The sequence below is a fragment of the Ascaphus truei genome, chromosome 2, assembly GCF_040206685.1.
Source record: "Ascaphus truei isolate aAscTru1 chromosome 2, aAscTru1.hap1, whole genome shotgun sequence".
NCBI lineage: Eukaryota > Metazoa > Chordata > Amphibia > Anura > Ascaphidae > Ascaphus > Ascaphus truei.
This window is the reverse complement of record NC_134484.1, coordinates 457,542,948-457,558,941: the sequence shown is the minus strand read 5'-3', so window position 1 is coordinate 457,558,941 and position 15,994 is coordinate 457,542,948. Positions and strand designations below refer to the sequence as shown.

At 49.0% G+C, this 15,994-nt stretch overlaps 1 protein-coding gene across 5 annotated transcripts in view; it reads right to left on the bottom strand.

Moving 5' to 3' along the window:
- Positions 1 to 15,994, bottom strand: part of ALS2CL (ALS2 C-terminal like) — a 131,077-nt gene that overhangs the window by 24,559 nt on the left and 90,524 nt on the right. For all 5 annotated transcript variants that reach the window (XM_075588012.1, XM_075588014.1, XM_075588016.1 and 2 more), the window contains 7 exons: positions 14,336 to 14,497; positions 11,933 to 12,044; positions 11,385 to 11,462; positions 5,671 to 5,801; positions 3,125 to 3,298; positions 2,071 to 2,164; positions 588 to 745 (listed from right to left, as the gene is read on the bottom strand). In XM_075588012.1, the coding sequence (XP_075444127.1) occupies positions 588 to 745; positions 2,071 to 2,164; positions 3,125 to 3,298; positions 5,671 to 5,801; positions 11,385 to 11,462; positions 11,933 to 12,044; positions 14,336 to 14,497 (909 nt within the window). The remainder of the gene's footprint in view (positions 1 to 587; positions 746 to 2,070; positions 2,165 to 3,124; positions 3,299 to 5,670; positions 5,802 to 11,384; positions 11,463 to 11,932; positions 12,045 to 14,335; positions 14,498 to 15,994) is intronic.

Here is a 15,994-nt window from a genome sequence, read left to right as displayed (position 1 = left end):
TAGAATGGGGGTGTGCATTGGTGTTTTGGCAGTTTAAGAGGCATATCTTTGCAATGTTATGAAGGAAGAAATGGCAAAATTGTGTTAGAGGGTTACTATCAAAAGATACAACATTGATGGAGGATTCAATTGTAACTCCTAGACAGCGTACTTTTGAGACTGGGCAGCTGCTGGTGTTACTGGCTCTAATGGAGAAGAGCGCAAGGAGGCCTGGTTTGGAAGGGAGTATGAAAAGCAACATATTAAGCTTGAGGTGACGAAGGACCCTCCAGGCCGAGATTAGTGATAGGCACTCTGTGACCTGTGACCGTGCTGTGGGTGTAATGTTATGGGTCATTAGCATAGAGAGAAGAGTAGGGGAACTAAAAGAGAGCCTTGAAGTACACCAACAAATCAAGATCCATAGGAGGTAGAGGAGGAGTTGGCAAAAGAGACACGGAAGGTGTGGCGGGAGAGGTACTGTCGGAGGAGAATCAGGAGAGAGCAGTGCCACGGATGCCAAGAGTGAAGAATATGAAAAAGAAAAAAAGGGTGGTCAACAGTATCGAAAGCAGAGGAGGGATCTACACAACGAGAACAGAATATACCTGTAAAACTCCCCGACTTTCTTTGCATAGTACTTTATTTCCTCCTGCGCCATGCTGAGAAGGTGCAGATTTGCCCCGATGCCAGAGTAAGTCGCCTGGAAAACCACCGACAGAATCTTCAGCAGCTTTTTAAATGGGTGATGTGACGACCTGAAAGCCTGGAACAGACACGGCCGGAATCCCAAGGTTATTATACGAGTGTTCATACAGAGACATCACATTCGGCGAGCTACCAGCTATAATAATATTTTTCTTGCATTACAATGTATGCAGCCCTGTATATATATAGTTTTTCAGCCCCAATGGATCCCTACCTCGACTTTACAATCTAAGGCCTCGGTCCCAGCGTCTACTGCTGCCCTCGCTACGGCGTGCGCTGCAGGAACAAGTTCCGCCCCTCAATGGGGCCGGTCCCAGCAGCTGCCTGCGCGTGTAGCGATCGCGATGCGCGACCAGATTTTCGGCCGACAAGATTCTTGTGTTTGCTGGTTGGCGACAGAGCGCTGGCCACGTCACGGCGGCGGTTCAGCCAATGAGGGCGAACCAGCCACGTGACGTCATGGCTGCGCCCCTGCCACACCCATCCCTCGTCGGATCTCCTGCTTCTCTCCACTGAGCTGGAGCAGAGACCGCTGATCGCGGCTCTCGCACATGCACGCGCCGCCAGCCCACCAGCCGCGCGCGCAGCAGGGTACTCTGGGGCCGTGGCCTAATTTTGGTGCTTGGGGTCAAGAGATCAAGTTACTGGCGCATCCAGTAGGAAAACAAATTGAGAAAAATGGCAGAGAAAAGTCGCATTTACTATTTACGGTATGTATTTATTTATAACATGTGTTACTAGGAAGTAATACATTGAGGGTTACCTCTCGTTTTCACGTATGTCCTGGGCACAGAGTTATAATAACAATACAAGGGTACATGAAATGAACAGGGCTATATATTATATTTACTACTTGTCTGTGCTATTTTCTCTCTTCAGTACCAAAGATGCCAGGTACCATATACAGTATATTGATATGTAATATATACCTGGCGTAATCAATATTGAAAGAGTGCATTAACACCGTAGTAACCACAGTGTTCATGCATCATGCATTAATTCATGTCTGCTCTATTACTTGAAGGGTTAACTATCTATCTAATTACCCGTTGCATGCCATAGAGGCTAATAAGGTATCGCCATGCAATGCCTTACTAACCGCTAGGGCATACAATGGGTTAACCCCCACCTCCGCCCCAGGGCACCTATTCCCATCACCCGACCCCTGCAACAACCCACTTATCCCCCTTCAATACTAAAATGGCTATTGAGAGAGAATATAATCTGTGATATTTTACATCGTAGATGAGTTTGAGGGGGGGGGGGGGGAAAGATACATGTCCATCAAGCTGAACCTATAAATAAATTGTTATGCATGGCTACGGAAATAGCACAAGACACAGCAGTGATGCAATGCAGACGTTGTGCAGCACAGGTCGGTACCTTTTCCAAGTAGCTGTACAGGGACTCGGGCTCGTGCAGAAGACTAATGTCTTTCAGAATATCTTCTATCTTGCCTGAAATTTCCCTGCTGTCCCTGAAACGAATGAAAGGATTAGGCTACTGTTCTGGTGCACATGTATCGTTGTGGAAGAGCATTAAAAAAACATTGGTGGTGGGAGGTATTGGTACTCGGACTGAATACCGACGGGATCGTAAAATGCCAAGTCCACAGTGTAAATTCATACAACTTTACTTTAAGAACAGCATGTAGGTTAGTAATAACAACATATTATTTGTATATGTCGCTGACAATGTAGGCAGCGCTGCACACAATATTGCAGTGAGCCCAGTCCCAAAGAGCTTACAATCTACTTGTGGTATCTGATGCACTGGGAGATAACGTGACTTGCGCAAAGTCACAAGGACAAATGACGCTGGAATTAGATCTGGACTCACCCACTTCAAAGGGCAGTGGATGAGCTCACAAGATGCTCTGGCACCTTATAACTATGCTCCTTTTAAGCTGTATAAATAAGTAGATGTGAGCATTTTTAATCTTACACCTATCTACCATTTGGATGCAAATATACGGTGCGCTATTAAGGCCATTTATCTGTTTTACATGAGGTACGATGGGGATACAGCTCAGACAACGCTCTGGATTCCAGCAGAAGCAGGATAGGAGGGACTCCAAGACTCGAGATTTGGTGTGAGCTGCTTGAAGACACATTAATAAGGATCTCCACTCCCTGGAATATTACACTATACACTATATTAGTTGTCATTATGTGGCATCTATCGTTCTCTTTATGCCACTTAGGCGACATTATATACAGTATGAATTATAAAGTGCATAGAGATGTGCAAGTCTGCCCAGATCCATCTCTCCGACTTTGGTTTTTGCTGCCACAACAGTTTTTCATTCTCCCCATTGTCATCCTAACCTAGAGCCGAGATCTGCTTTGTAAAGCTACCGTTATCATCTTGGGATCACCTACACATTTAGTAACTTGCTGCATACGCACACCATGAACACGCACAATCTCCTCCTCACCTCTGACAGAAGAGATACTCCTGAGACTTCTGGAGCTTCTTGCTCGACTTGACGTGAAACCCTAGAAAGGACTCTTCTGTTTCTCCTTTGCACCCGGATTCAAGGAACTTCTGGAACTGTTCATAAATCCCTCGCCACCTCTCCTCCACCAGAAACCCTTCAGCACCAAACTGACTGTGGGATCAAGAATACGAAAGAGTTGACTTATGTCTTGCTTGGGATGGACTGCTTGCATTGGGTTGCCTGCTAAACAGGCCTCTCCTCAAAGAACAAAATGAGGGAATGTTGTCCATCAAACCTGAAAAGCTGACAATGTACAGTTCATCGTAATTTTCAAGTGAATGGACGTTAATATCTTAATTAACAGCTTCTTGCGGTATTGAATAAGGCGGTAACCACTTTCCTGCCCAAGGGATCTTGAATGCGTCTCTGGCAAAAAACGGGAGGACCAAACAATTACAGGTCTTCCCATTTAGTATCTCATTGCTGCTGCATCATTTAGTTATCTTGTGTGTAGACACACATATTCTAACAAAGACACCATTTGAATCAAACCAGATACTGTATCCCAGTTTTCAATATTCTGGATAATGTTATTCAATGTATTCAAATGACACTTTTATAATATGAAAACGTTGGGGGAGGTTCACAAATCTCCACTAGGGGGTATTGGGGCTTGATCCAACGTTAACGGACATTGACTTGAATGAATTGGATCGAGCCCTGATACCTCTTATAGGAGAGTAGTGAATGCTGGTCATTGTGTTATAAAATGTGTTTTGGATAACCAATACAGTAATGCAGAAATGTCAACCTTCAGCTACCAAAATCAGTGAGACTGGGGGTCCACAACCAAAACCCAAGCCTTTTAATGGGATGTTGTTGATTTTATCAATGTGATTCCACTGAAGATATTGCAGATGCTAAAAATCGGTGAGAGATTCACAGAAGGTCAACGACGGTTGACGAGTATGTACAGTATTACCAAAGATAATTCCGTGTCATTAAGAGTTCAGTTCTCTCCTGCTCTCCATGTCTGTTTCCCTTGGAAACGATGACAAGGGATGGCAGGATGAGAGGAAACCGGAATTCAATGGGGTTATAATCGGACAACAAGGAAGGGACAGAAGTTACAAATGTGACGTGGGATCAGGTTGGCAACGCTGCTAAGGATAAAACCTGACACATACCAGTATGGACGTATTGGTCTACTCTACATGGTTATTAAACTAATAGAAAACACACAAAAGGAAACTTTGTTGCAAATACATGCATATTTTGAGGCATTTTTTTTTTTAAAAAGACCCATTAGCGTGCAACCCTGTGCCCATTTATCAGATTGTCTTGCATATCTTGGAAATTCAATTTTTATCTTAATATTTAGAGGCAGATTTTCTGTAGAAACAATTAAGAGGCGATTATTTGTATGTGTAGGGAATGTTAAAAAATATCGCATGGTCACAGATGAAACCTTATTCTATCAAGACAGAAATTTGAACCGGAATAGGACGAGTGGACGCAGCCGTTTTGCCGCAGACCTTTTAGCCACCACCGCCGAGGGACACTTCGCAGTCGCCTTTTTGCTGCTAGCCGTTTCAGCAACAAGGTAGGTCATTAGCATTAGGGTAAGGGGGTTTTAGTGTAAGGTTTTTAGGGTAAGGGGACCGGGGTTAGCTTTTTAGGGTAAATGTTTTTTTTACTGTAAGGGAGTTTTAGGCTAAGGGCTAACATTAGGGGCTTACCTTGACGGCGAGATGTCCCTGCGGCGATGTAAGTGGCGGATAAACACCAGTGGCGACTTGGTCGCGGAAAAACGTCCTAGACCAGGTGGGACCTTCCTGAATGTATTACATTAGCTGTATACGGTTTGCCCTTTCACCTTCACACATTGCATATAAAAACTGGACTGTCTTGTGGACGACACATGAACGGCCCTTATTCCATAGGCTGTGAAGCCACTTTCCTGCGCTGTAGAAGACTTGAGTCCCATTTGGTTGAATAGAGCTGAACTCTTCTCTAGAAAAGGGAAGCGGCTTCACAGCACACGCTATACAGGCGAGAAGAGGACGGAAGAAGAAGCATTGGCTAATGGTGTATCTGTTTTCTACACGGTCAACTCAGCAGCCCACAATGTATCGGGGACAGAAGCTCAGCATAGGTTTGTTCTATTTTACCTTGTGTAGGTGGATTATAAAAGGGAATCTATTATGAAGCAGACGTGGAGCTATTCTCCCTCAGAACAGGTACAAGCTATTGAAATGAGTAATGAAAAGCAGTGATCACCACCAATTAAGCCCCGGCTCTTCTGCAAATATCCGGATGTAACCTTTTACTTAACCTTTGTATGCTCTGTGCAGAAAAGGTCGCCCTTCTGATTTACTACATAGCACTCCAGCTATTGCTGTCTAACGTGCGTGCGTAATGGGAGTCGTAAAAGTCCCGTGCTTCCTCTTTCTCATACACTATTTGGCAGCCAGGAGAACACCTTTTCAGACTGGAGAGATCGGTTTTAACCCCAGACGTTTTCGACGCAATTGTTGGCTTACAATTTCTTTTTCACCAGCTCGTCCTGCTGGTTACACTCTGTATTAAGGACCCCCTGAGTCTGCAGGCCAGAAGGAGCAACTTTATTGAAGGTCCCGACCAGAGTGAATCCATTGGCGAACGTAAGCTTTCCCTTAAAATAAGAAACAGCAGACGTTACAGCTGCAGCATGTTACTGTTACCATTCTATTAGAGAGGTATTATACAAATTCAAGATGTACTTTCTTTAATTAGTTATTGTTTACAGTGTATTACAGTCCTTCACCCCAGGGACCTCCAGGCATGTAACCTTCCCCCCAGGGACCTCCAGGCATGTAACCTTCCCCCCAGGGACCTCCAGGCATGTAACCTTCCACCCAGGGTACTCCAGGCATGTAACCTTCCCCTCAGGGACCTCCAGGCATGTAACCTTCCCCCCAGGGACCTCCAGGCATGTAACCTTTCCCCCAAGGAACTCCAGGCATGTAACCTACCCCCCCAGGCATGTAACATTCCCCACAGGGAACTCCAGGCATGTAACCTTCCCCCCAGGGACCTCCAGGCATGTAACCTTCCCCACAGGGAACTCCAGGCATGTAATCTTCCCCCCAGGGACCTCTGGGCATTTAACCGTCCCCTGAGGCACCTCCAGGCATGTAACCTTCCCCCCAGGCACCTCCAGGCATGTAACCTTCCCCCCAGAGACCTCCAGGCATGTAACCTTTCCCCCAAGGAACTCCAGGCATGTAACCTTCCCCCCAGGCATGTAACATTCCCCACAGGGAACTCCAGGTATGTAACCTTCCCCCCAGGGTACTCCAGGCATGTAACCTTTCCCCAGGCATGTAACCTTCCCCCCAAGGAATTCCAGGCATGTAACCTTCCCCCCAGGGACCTCCAGGCATGTAACCTTCCCCACAGGGAACTCCAGGCATGTAACCTTCCCCCCAGGGTACTCCAGGCATGTAACCTTCCCCCAGGCATGTAACCTTCCCCTCAGGGACCTCCAGGCATGTAACCTTCCCCACAAGGAACTCCAGGCATGTAACCTTCCCCCCAAGGAACTCCAGGCATGTAACCTTCCCCACAAGGAACTCCAGGCATGTAACCTTCCCCCCAAGGAACTCCAGGCATGTAACCTTCCCCACAGGGACCTCCAGGCATGTAACCTTCCCCCCAGGCATGTAACCTTCCCCTCAGGGACCTCCAGGCATGTAACCTTCCCCTCAGGGACCTCCAGGCATGTAACCTTCCCCCCAGGGTCCTCCAGGCATGTAACCTTCCCCCCAGGGAACTCCAGGCATGTAACCTTCCCCCCAGGCATGTAACCTTCCCCCCCAGGGACCCCTGGGCATGTAACCTTCCCCCCAGGGACCTCCAGGCATGTAACCTTCCCCCCAGGCATGTAACCTTCCCCCCAGGGAACTCCAGGCATGTAACCTTCCCCCCAGGGAACTCCAGGCATGTAACCTTCCCCCCAGGCATGTAATCTTCCCCCCAGGGACCTCTGGGCATGTAACCGTCCCCCGAGGCACCTCCAGGCATGTAACCTTCCCCCCAGGCACCTCCAGGCATGTAACCTTCCCCCCAGGGACCTCCAGGCATGTAACCTTTCCCCCAAGGAACTCCAGGCATGTAACCTACCCCCCAGGCATGTAACATTCCCCACAGGGAACTCCAGGTATGTAACCTTCCCCCCAGGGTACTCCAGGCATGTAACCTTCCCCCAGGCATGTAACCTTCCCCCCAAGGAACTCCAGGCATGTAACCTTCCCCCCAGGGACCTCCGGGCATGTAACCTTCCCCCCAGGGACCTCCAGGCATGTAACCTTCCCCACAGGGAACTCCAGGCATGTAACCTTCCCCCCAGGGTACTCCAGGCATGTAACCTTCCCCCAGGCATGTAACCTTCCCCCCAAGGAACTCCAGGCATGTAACCTTCCCCCCAGGGACCTCCAGGCATTTAACCTTCCCCCCAGGGACCTCCAGGCATGTAACCTTCCCCACAGGGAACTCCAGGCATGTAACCTTCCCCCCAGGGTACTCCAGGCATGTAACCTTCCCCCAGGCATGTAACCTTCCCCCCAAGGAACTCCAGGCATGTAACCTTCCCCCCAGGCATGTAACCTTCCCATCAGGGACCTCCAGGCATGTAACCTTCCCCACAAGGAACTCCAGGCATGTAACCTTCCCCCCAAGGAACTCCAGGCATGTAACCTTCCCCACAAGGAACTCCAGGCATGTAACCTTCCCCCCAAGGAACTCCAGGCATGTAACCTTCCCCACAGGGACTTCCAGGCATGTAACCTTCCCCCCAGGCATGTAACCTTCCCCTCAGGGACCTCCAGGCATGTAACCTTCCCCTCAGGGACCTCCAGGCATGTAACCTTCCCCCCAGGGACCTCCAGGCATGTAACCTACCCCCCAGGGACCTCCAGGCTTGTAACCTTCCCCCCAGGGAACTCCAGGCATGTAACCTTCCCCCCAGGCACCTCCAGGCATGTAACCTTCCCCCCAGGAACCTCCAGGCATGTAACCTTCCCCCCAGGGAACTCCAGGCATGTAACCTTCCCCCCAGGGACCTCCAGGCATGTAACCTTCCCTCCAGGCATGTAACCTTCCCCCCAGGCATGTAACCTTCCCCCCCAGGGACCTCCAGACATGTAACCTTCCCCCCAGGGTTCTCCAGGCATGTAACCTTCCCCCCAGGCATGTAACCTTCCCCCCAAGGAACTCCAGGCATGTAACCTTCCCCCCAGGCATGTAACCTTCCCCACAGGGAACTCCAGGCATGTAACCTTCCCCCCAAGGAACTCCAGGCATGTAACCTTCCCCGCAGGCATGTAACCTCCCCCTTAGGGACCTCCAGGCATGTAACCTTCCCCCCAAGGAACTCCAGGCATGTAACCTTCCCCTCAGGGACCTCCAGGTATGTAACCTTCCCCCCAAGGACCTCCGGGCATGTAACCTTCCCCCAGGGAACTCTGGGCATGTAACCTTCCCCACAGGGAACTCCAGGCATGTAACTTTCCCCCCAGGGACCTCCAGGCATGTAACTTTCCCCCCAGAGACCTCCAGGCATGTAACCTTCCCCACAGGGAACTCCAGGCATGTAACTTTCCCCCCAGGGACCTCCAGGCATGTAACTTTCCCCCCAGGGAACTCCAGGCATGTAACCTTCCCCCCAGGGACCTCCAGGCATGTAACCTTCCCCCCAGGCACCTCCAGGCATGTAACCTTCCCCCGAGGGAACTCCAGGCATGTAACCTTCCCCCCAGGGACCTCCAGGCATGTAACCTACCTCCCAGGGACCTCCAGGAATGTAACCTACCCCCCAGGGACCTCCAGGCATGTAACCTTCCCCCCAGGCACCTCCAGGCATGTAACCTTCCCCCCAGGGACCTCCAGGCATGTACCCTTCCCCCCAGGGACCTCCAGGCATGTAACCTTCCCCCCAGGGAACTCCAGGCATGTAACCTTCCCCCCAGGCATGTAACCTTCCCCCAGGGAACTCCAGGCATGTAACCTTCCCCCCAGGCATATAACCTTCCCCCCAGGGACCTCCGGGCATGTAACCTTCCCCCCAGGGACCTCCAGGCATGTAACCTTCCCCCCAGAGAACTCCGGGCATGTAACCTTCCCCCCAGGGACCTCCAGGCATGTAACCTTCCCCCCAGGGACCTCCAGGCATGTAACCTTCCCCCCAGGGACCTCCGGGCATGTAACCTTCACCCCAGGGACCTCCAGGCATGTAACCTTCCCCCCAGGGACCTCCAGGCATGTAACCTTCCTCCCAGGGACCTCCAGGCATGTAACCTTCCCCCCAGGGACCGCCAGGCATGTAACCTTCCCCCCAGGGACCGCCAGGCATGTAACCTTCCCCCCAGGCATGTAACCTCCCCCCAAGGAACTCCAGGTATGTAACCTTCCCCCCAGGGTACTCCAGGCATGTAACCTTCCCCCCAGGCATGTAACCTTCCTCCCAAGGAACTCCAGGCATGTAACCTTCCCCCCAGGCATGTAACCTTCCCCTCAGGGACCTCCAGGTATGTAACCTTCCCCCCAGGGACCTCCGGGCATGTAACCTTCCCCCCAGGGACCTCCGGGCATGTAACCTTCCCCCCAGGGACCTCCAGGCATGTAACCTTCCCCCCAGGGACCTCCAGGCATGTAACCTTCCTCCCAGGGACCTCCAGGCATGTAACCTTCCCCCCAGGGACCGCCAGGCATGTAACCTTCCCCCCAGGGACCGCCAGGCATGTAACCTTCCCCCCAGGCATGTAACCTCCCCCCAAGGAACTCCAGGTATGTAACCTTCCCCCCAGGGTACTCCAGGCATGTAACCTTCCCCCCAGGCATGTAACCTTCCTCCCAAGGAACTCCAGGCATGTAACCTTCCCCCCAGGCATGTAACCTTCCCCTCAGGGACCTCCAGGTATGTAACCTTCCCCCCAGTGACCTCCGGGCATGTAACCTTCCCCCCAGGGACCGCCAGGCATGTAACCTTCCCCCCAGGGACCGCCAGGCATGTAACCTTCCCCCCAGGCATGTAACCTCCCCCCAAGGAACTCCAGGTATGTAACCTTCCCCCCAGGGTACTCCAGGCATGTAACCTTCCCCCCAGGCATGTAACCTTCCTCCCAAGGAACTCCAGGCATGTAACCTTCCCCCCAGGCATGTAACCTTCCCCTCAGGGACCTCCAGGTATGTAACCTTCCCCCCAGGGACCTCCGGGCATGTAATCTTCCCCCCAGGGACCTCCGGGCATGTAACCTTCCCCCCAGGGACCTCCAGGCATGTAACCTTCCCCCCTGGCACCTCCAGGCATGTTTGACGATGCCACACAACACTCTACTTCATGTAGTCTAAATACATTAGCATGTTTGTTAATTCTTTGGTCATCCCTATAATCTAGTGTGACTTGGGTTCCTTTAGAGAGCTGGATAACACTGCTCAGATTGCAGCAGCCAAGTTAGCCCGGGTGCTCTTTTGCGAAATAAGCGAGTAATTAATGAATCTGACACTATTTCATTTGAACGAACATAATATATCTGAGCCTGACAGCCGACTCAAGGCCAACTTCCTTTTATGTGGTTGTGCTTCTGAACATGGTGGCCACCTGGTTACTAATCACCCAAAGTGATCATGTAATAGCTTTTCTGTAATATTCATTATTACCACACACCATTTAGTTCCGTTTCAGAGGCAACACTTTAATCAATTCAATGAGGTGACCCGATGAAAGGTCCGCGTAGGACCTGAAACGTTGTCTTTCCACTGTTCTTGGCTGTCACATTAAATGGAGAATTGCATTATGAACGTGTGAGTAGAGCTGTACTTTGTATCCCTGTCCCAGAGGAGACCTGCACTTTGTAGAAATTGTATGTATGTTGTGTTGGCTACACGAGCAGGAGTCTCCTTGCCTGAAACCGTTTCCCCGCACTTTGGAAGAGTCCTTGAGCTGAACTATCCTAGTGGACTTGTGGGAACTTGTTCTATTATCCGTTTATGTTACACACACCAAGAGGTATGCTACAAGAAACCAAAAAATACGATGGTTCTTCAATGCATTGCATGGCGATGTGCAGGTGAGAAATACGCACCAAACGGAGAAGATTGCTACGTTATCACCTTCACTGCCAAAGACCCCCAGTCTCCTGACCCCTTTGGCAGTGTAAGGGTAGACTAAGTCATGTGGTAAGAAAACACGTTTACAATTAGTAAAGGCTTTACTTACCTTTCCAGCCAAGAGAAGTTCCTCTGTGAACTCGCCCTCGAAAACGGTGCAGTCTTCTGAAAGCAGAACGCCAGTGCCCTGACAAATAAGGCGTGAATTACTAGCTGTCATTTAATACCGGCAAACACGATGGCCAGCGGAATTCAAGGTTTTATCTTTAGAGGTAGTAGAAGCCTACTGAAGGTGCAGTCCCTACAATGGCCAACCCAATGTATAACCAATAGCAGTTTCATGTTTAGAGGTTAAAAGGGCTTATTCTACTTTATATCAGCCCAAGGGGCAATTCTGACGAAATTCCCCAGTGACTTCAAAGGGTAATTTCAGCCGAAAAAGTCCTGACCGGCTGCTTTGGCCAATATAGCATAAACCCCTAAATCTGGGTCATGGTTTCTAAAAGAAAAATCAAACACCTGTGATATATATTTAAATATGTTTTCAAAGGTAACTTTACATTATCTAAACAAATGGAGCACAGAGATTCCCCGACTTAGAGAAGCAGCTTCATGATATATGGAGAATAGGGGCCAAAAAAATAAAACGTTACATACCACCAGTTTATTCAAGTGGAAAATGCCCTGGTAACAGGCGCCCGAATGAGTCACGACGATGCCTTGCCCGTGTTTGACGTTATCCTGCCACATGCCGATGTACCGCTCTCCTCTGGAGAAACGAGAGATGATCACAGTGTTACACAATGCTACGCCTGGAAGCCAACACCGTGTTCTCTTTCACTGGATATGGTAGTGCAGGGATTGGCCAACCCCAGTCCTCAAGGGCAACCAGATTGGGTTTTCAGGATATCCCTGCTTCAGCACAAGAGGCTCAAGCAGAGACTCAGTCTTTGACTCGTCAAAGTCAGTCAAAGACTGAGCATCTGATTGAGCCACGTGTGCTGAAGCAGGGACTGATTGAGCCACCTGTGCTGAAGCAGGGAAATCCTTAAAACATGACCTGTCGGTGGCCCTTGAGGACTGGAGTTGGCGCCCACTACTGTAGTTTAATATTAATGAACATTCTTTGGCCTTTCACTTATTTTCTATCGTTTCTTCTTTCTGTTATTTTACACAATGGTGTAAGGTCAGGTCACATGAATAATGATCAAAAGCGAAATGGTTGGACTAATGCAAGGCAAAAATAATACTGTAGCTTTCAGATTTCCTTTCTTTTTTTTACAGATAAAAATGTCAATGTATCTAAAGACGGTAGAAGGGAGCACACTCCGTACTACTGAGGGGTTTATGCTACATCTGCCGAAGTGAGAGAGCGAGCCGCTTTCAACCACAGCTCCCCATTGAAGTTGGCAGATCTAGAATAAATCCCTAAGATGGCTGGAGAAAGCAAGGCACTTACGATATGACCAAAATTGTGCAAGAAAAATACAATCTATCAGTCACATTTGCAGTTTGCCCCTCTCCCTCTCCCCCCACCCCTCTCCCTCTCCCCCCACCCCTCTCGCTCTCATTCCCCTTCCCCCCTCTACTCAGTTCAGCTGCTGACATGATGCATGAATTTGTCTCCTACTATGCTGCATTAAAGAAATATTTTTTATTCCACACCTGGCTCCCTGGCTGTGCGCCATTCGTTTTTTCTACTGGATATATATATCTGGATTCTGGATCCTTCTTGGCTTGCACGCCGGCAGAGAAACCCTGGAGATGACGTGAGTAGGGCTTATTGGTTCAGACTGTGATAGTTAAGTTTGACTGTTGTCACTGTGATACTTACAAGTCTTTATTTACCTACCCACTCCCACTGGTATCTCCAGGGGTGATATTATTTATGCCATTGGATGTAGTTGCTGCGGGCTTGAGCACCCTAACTTTGTACCCATGTACAGTATATGTCTATGTCACTGTCTGTTTATCTCCATATCTATCTATAGATTTAGATATATACAGTCTGCATATTCAGATCAATTGTTTACATTCATAGGCACAATATCATGGTTATTTTTCTCACTCCATTAACGATTTGCTGCATTGAAATACACAAGACGTAGGTACATGCCACCCGGGCCGCCGACAGGGAGGAGAGCCAGGACAATTATCCAGGAGGTGATGTGAGATACAAGGGGGGGTGATGTGAGGTACAAGGGGGGGAGGTGATGTGAGGTACAAGGGGGGGAGGGGATGTGAGGTACAAGGGGGTGAGGTGATGTGAGGTGCAAGGGGGGAGGTGATGTGAGGTGCAAGGGGGGGAGGTGATGTGAGGTACACGGGGAGGGAAGGTGATGAATTGTAGGGGGAGAATGATGTGAATTGCAGGGGGGAGCTGCAGGGGAGGTGATGTGAGGTGAAGGGGGTGTGATGTGAGGTGCAGAGTGATTTGAGGTGCAGGGGGGTGATGTAAGGTGCAGGGGGGTGATGTGAGGTGCAGGGGGTGATGTGAGGTGCAGGGGGGTGATGTGAGGTGCAGGGGGGTGATGTGAGGTGCAGGGGGTGATGTGAGGTGCAGGGGGGTGATGTAAGGTGCAGGGGGTTATGTGAGGTGCAGGGGGTTGATGTGAGGTGCAGGGGGGTGATGTGAGGTGCAGGGGGATGTGCAGGGGAAGGGGCAATGTGAGGGGGAGGGGTTATGTGAGAGGGAGGGGTGAGGTGCAGGGGGTGATGTGAGGTGCAGGGAGAGGGGATGATGTGCAGGGGGCTGATGTGAGGTGCGGGGGGGGTGATGTGTGTGTGTGTGAGATGTGCAGGAGAGGTGATGTGTGTGTGTGTGTCTGTGTGTGATGTGCAGGGGGGGATGTGAGGTGCAGGGGGGGGGGGGCTGGTTCATATGTTTGTCCTGTGCCCAACTGTTCTTTTGGCGGCCCTGCATGCCACCAGGTTAAAATGTATTCTTATAAATGTACATTAAATTCCTTTACTGCTAGAAAGGCCGGCAGTACCCCAGGCAGTACGCCAGGCTCGTCACGTAGTAATGGTTATAACAAAATATCAATGTTTATTATTTACTTATCAGTGTTGTCCCAAACTCCATATCCCGACCTCTTGTCACTCTCCCAACTTCCTGTGTATTTAAAGGGGTCGTTAGTGGACACAGGTCTCTCCAGGATGCCAAACCCATGCCGCAGGTCATCTTTGAAGTATCCTTTATACACCGATTCATCCACATACCTGGAAACAGACGGTAGATTAACACTTCTCCATATGCACGGTACAGCGCTGTACATCTGGATACTTTATTAATAATCTCAAATGTCCTGGTAACTATTTTTTCCTTCCCGGGTCTACAAACAAGTCATGGTGAGTAAAAAAGTGATTAAAAAAAAACCTGCACATTCACATGACTCAGACAGGTCCCCCAAATCGACCGTGCCCCATAATCACACCTCATACAGTGGTGTGCAGGCCATACAATTCTGTAACCCAGGCTTTGCGTTAAAAGCGGTGTGAAAAAGCAGGAATAAGCTGAAAAGGATCCACGTTAAAGTGGAGAAGAGCACACAATGGACACTCTAAGTGCTCGTCTGCCTGTCATTACCCAGAATCCCTGGCTGCAGTGTAAGCACTGTATGCTGTGTGAGTACATCAGGATTAAGAGACCCATCGGAGGTATGTAAATGTGCTCATAAATTATGTATCTATTTTCTCTTTAAACATATACGTATTACCATTATAAATCTGGTTAGTTGCTGCCTATCGTTATGCAGAAGGCAGAGCCATCACTGTCTGACACATAGGCACAGATCTACAAATGGGTATTAAGGTTTAGCACACCTTTACTCCATATACATATGAATGGGAGTAAAGGTGTGCTAACGTTTCACACCCGTTGGTGAATCTGGGCCTTAGTTAGATGCTAACAGTAGCACACAAATCTTGGCCTTAGTTGGATGCACCAGTAGTGATGAGGCCAAGATTTCCTTCCGAGTCAGCTGCTCCCTTCTGTCCGTCTGCAAAAAATGTATTCACCACAGCAGAAGATGAAAGGAATATTGTACACGAGGAGCTTTAGAAAGTGGAAGCATGCACCAGGAAATACCAAATCTGAAACCCTTTTTACTAACAGACCCCTTCCTCTAGAACTGAATTCAATATCCATCAAACAGCTTGTGCATGAACCATTTCAGGTGACAGTGATAAGTATTCCCCGTGCATTAGGTTTTTGATTGGTTTTCCACCATGTCAGTATAACTGTTCATACATCATGGCCTTCTTGAAAATGATGAGTTTTGTGTGGTGTTTGTTTTTCAACTTTGGGACAGTTTGTTGTGAATGAGATTATTACGTGGAAGTGTTTTGCCGTTTGTGATATTATATTAACCGGATTTCTTTTCAAGTCGCAATAATGTGAGAGGGGATATTCAGTATTAAAATGTTTGTTTAACTCCGAGCGCTTGATCGCTGTGACAGACATTAGACGCCTTTCTGGACAACTCTACTGTCGGTGCCTTGACTGTCAGTGGAAACGTGGCTTATTTATAGGCTCGTACAACACCGCACAATAGTGTGAGAATTAAATTGTATAGGCATTACCGTTTTTAACTAAAGTTTGCGAATTCTAGGACAATTTGATCTCAAAATCGACATATTGATGACGTTTTTTATTGTCTGTGTTTCATTCCGTGTTAAGAATCTTTGTCCTATTATGTTTAATTGCTCAATCCACAA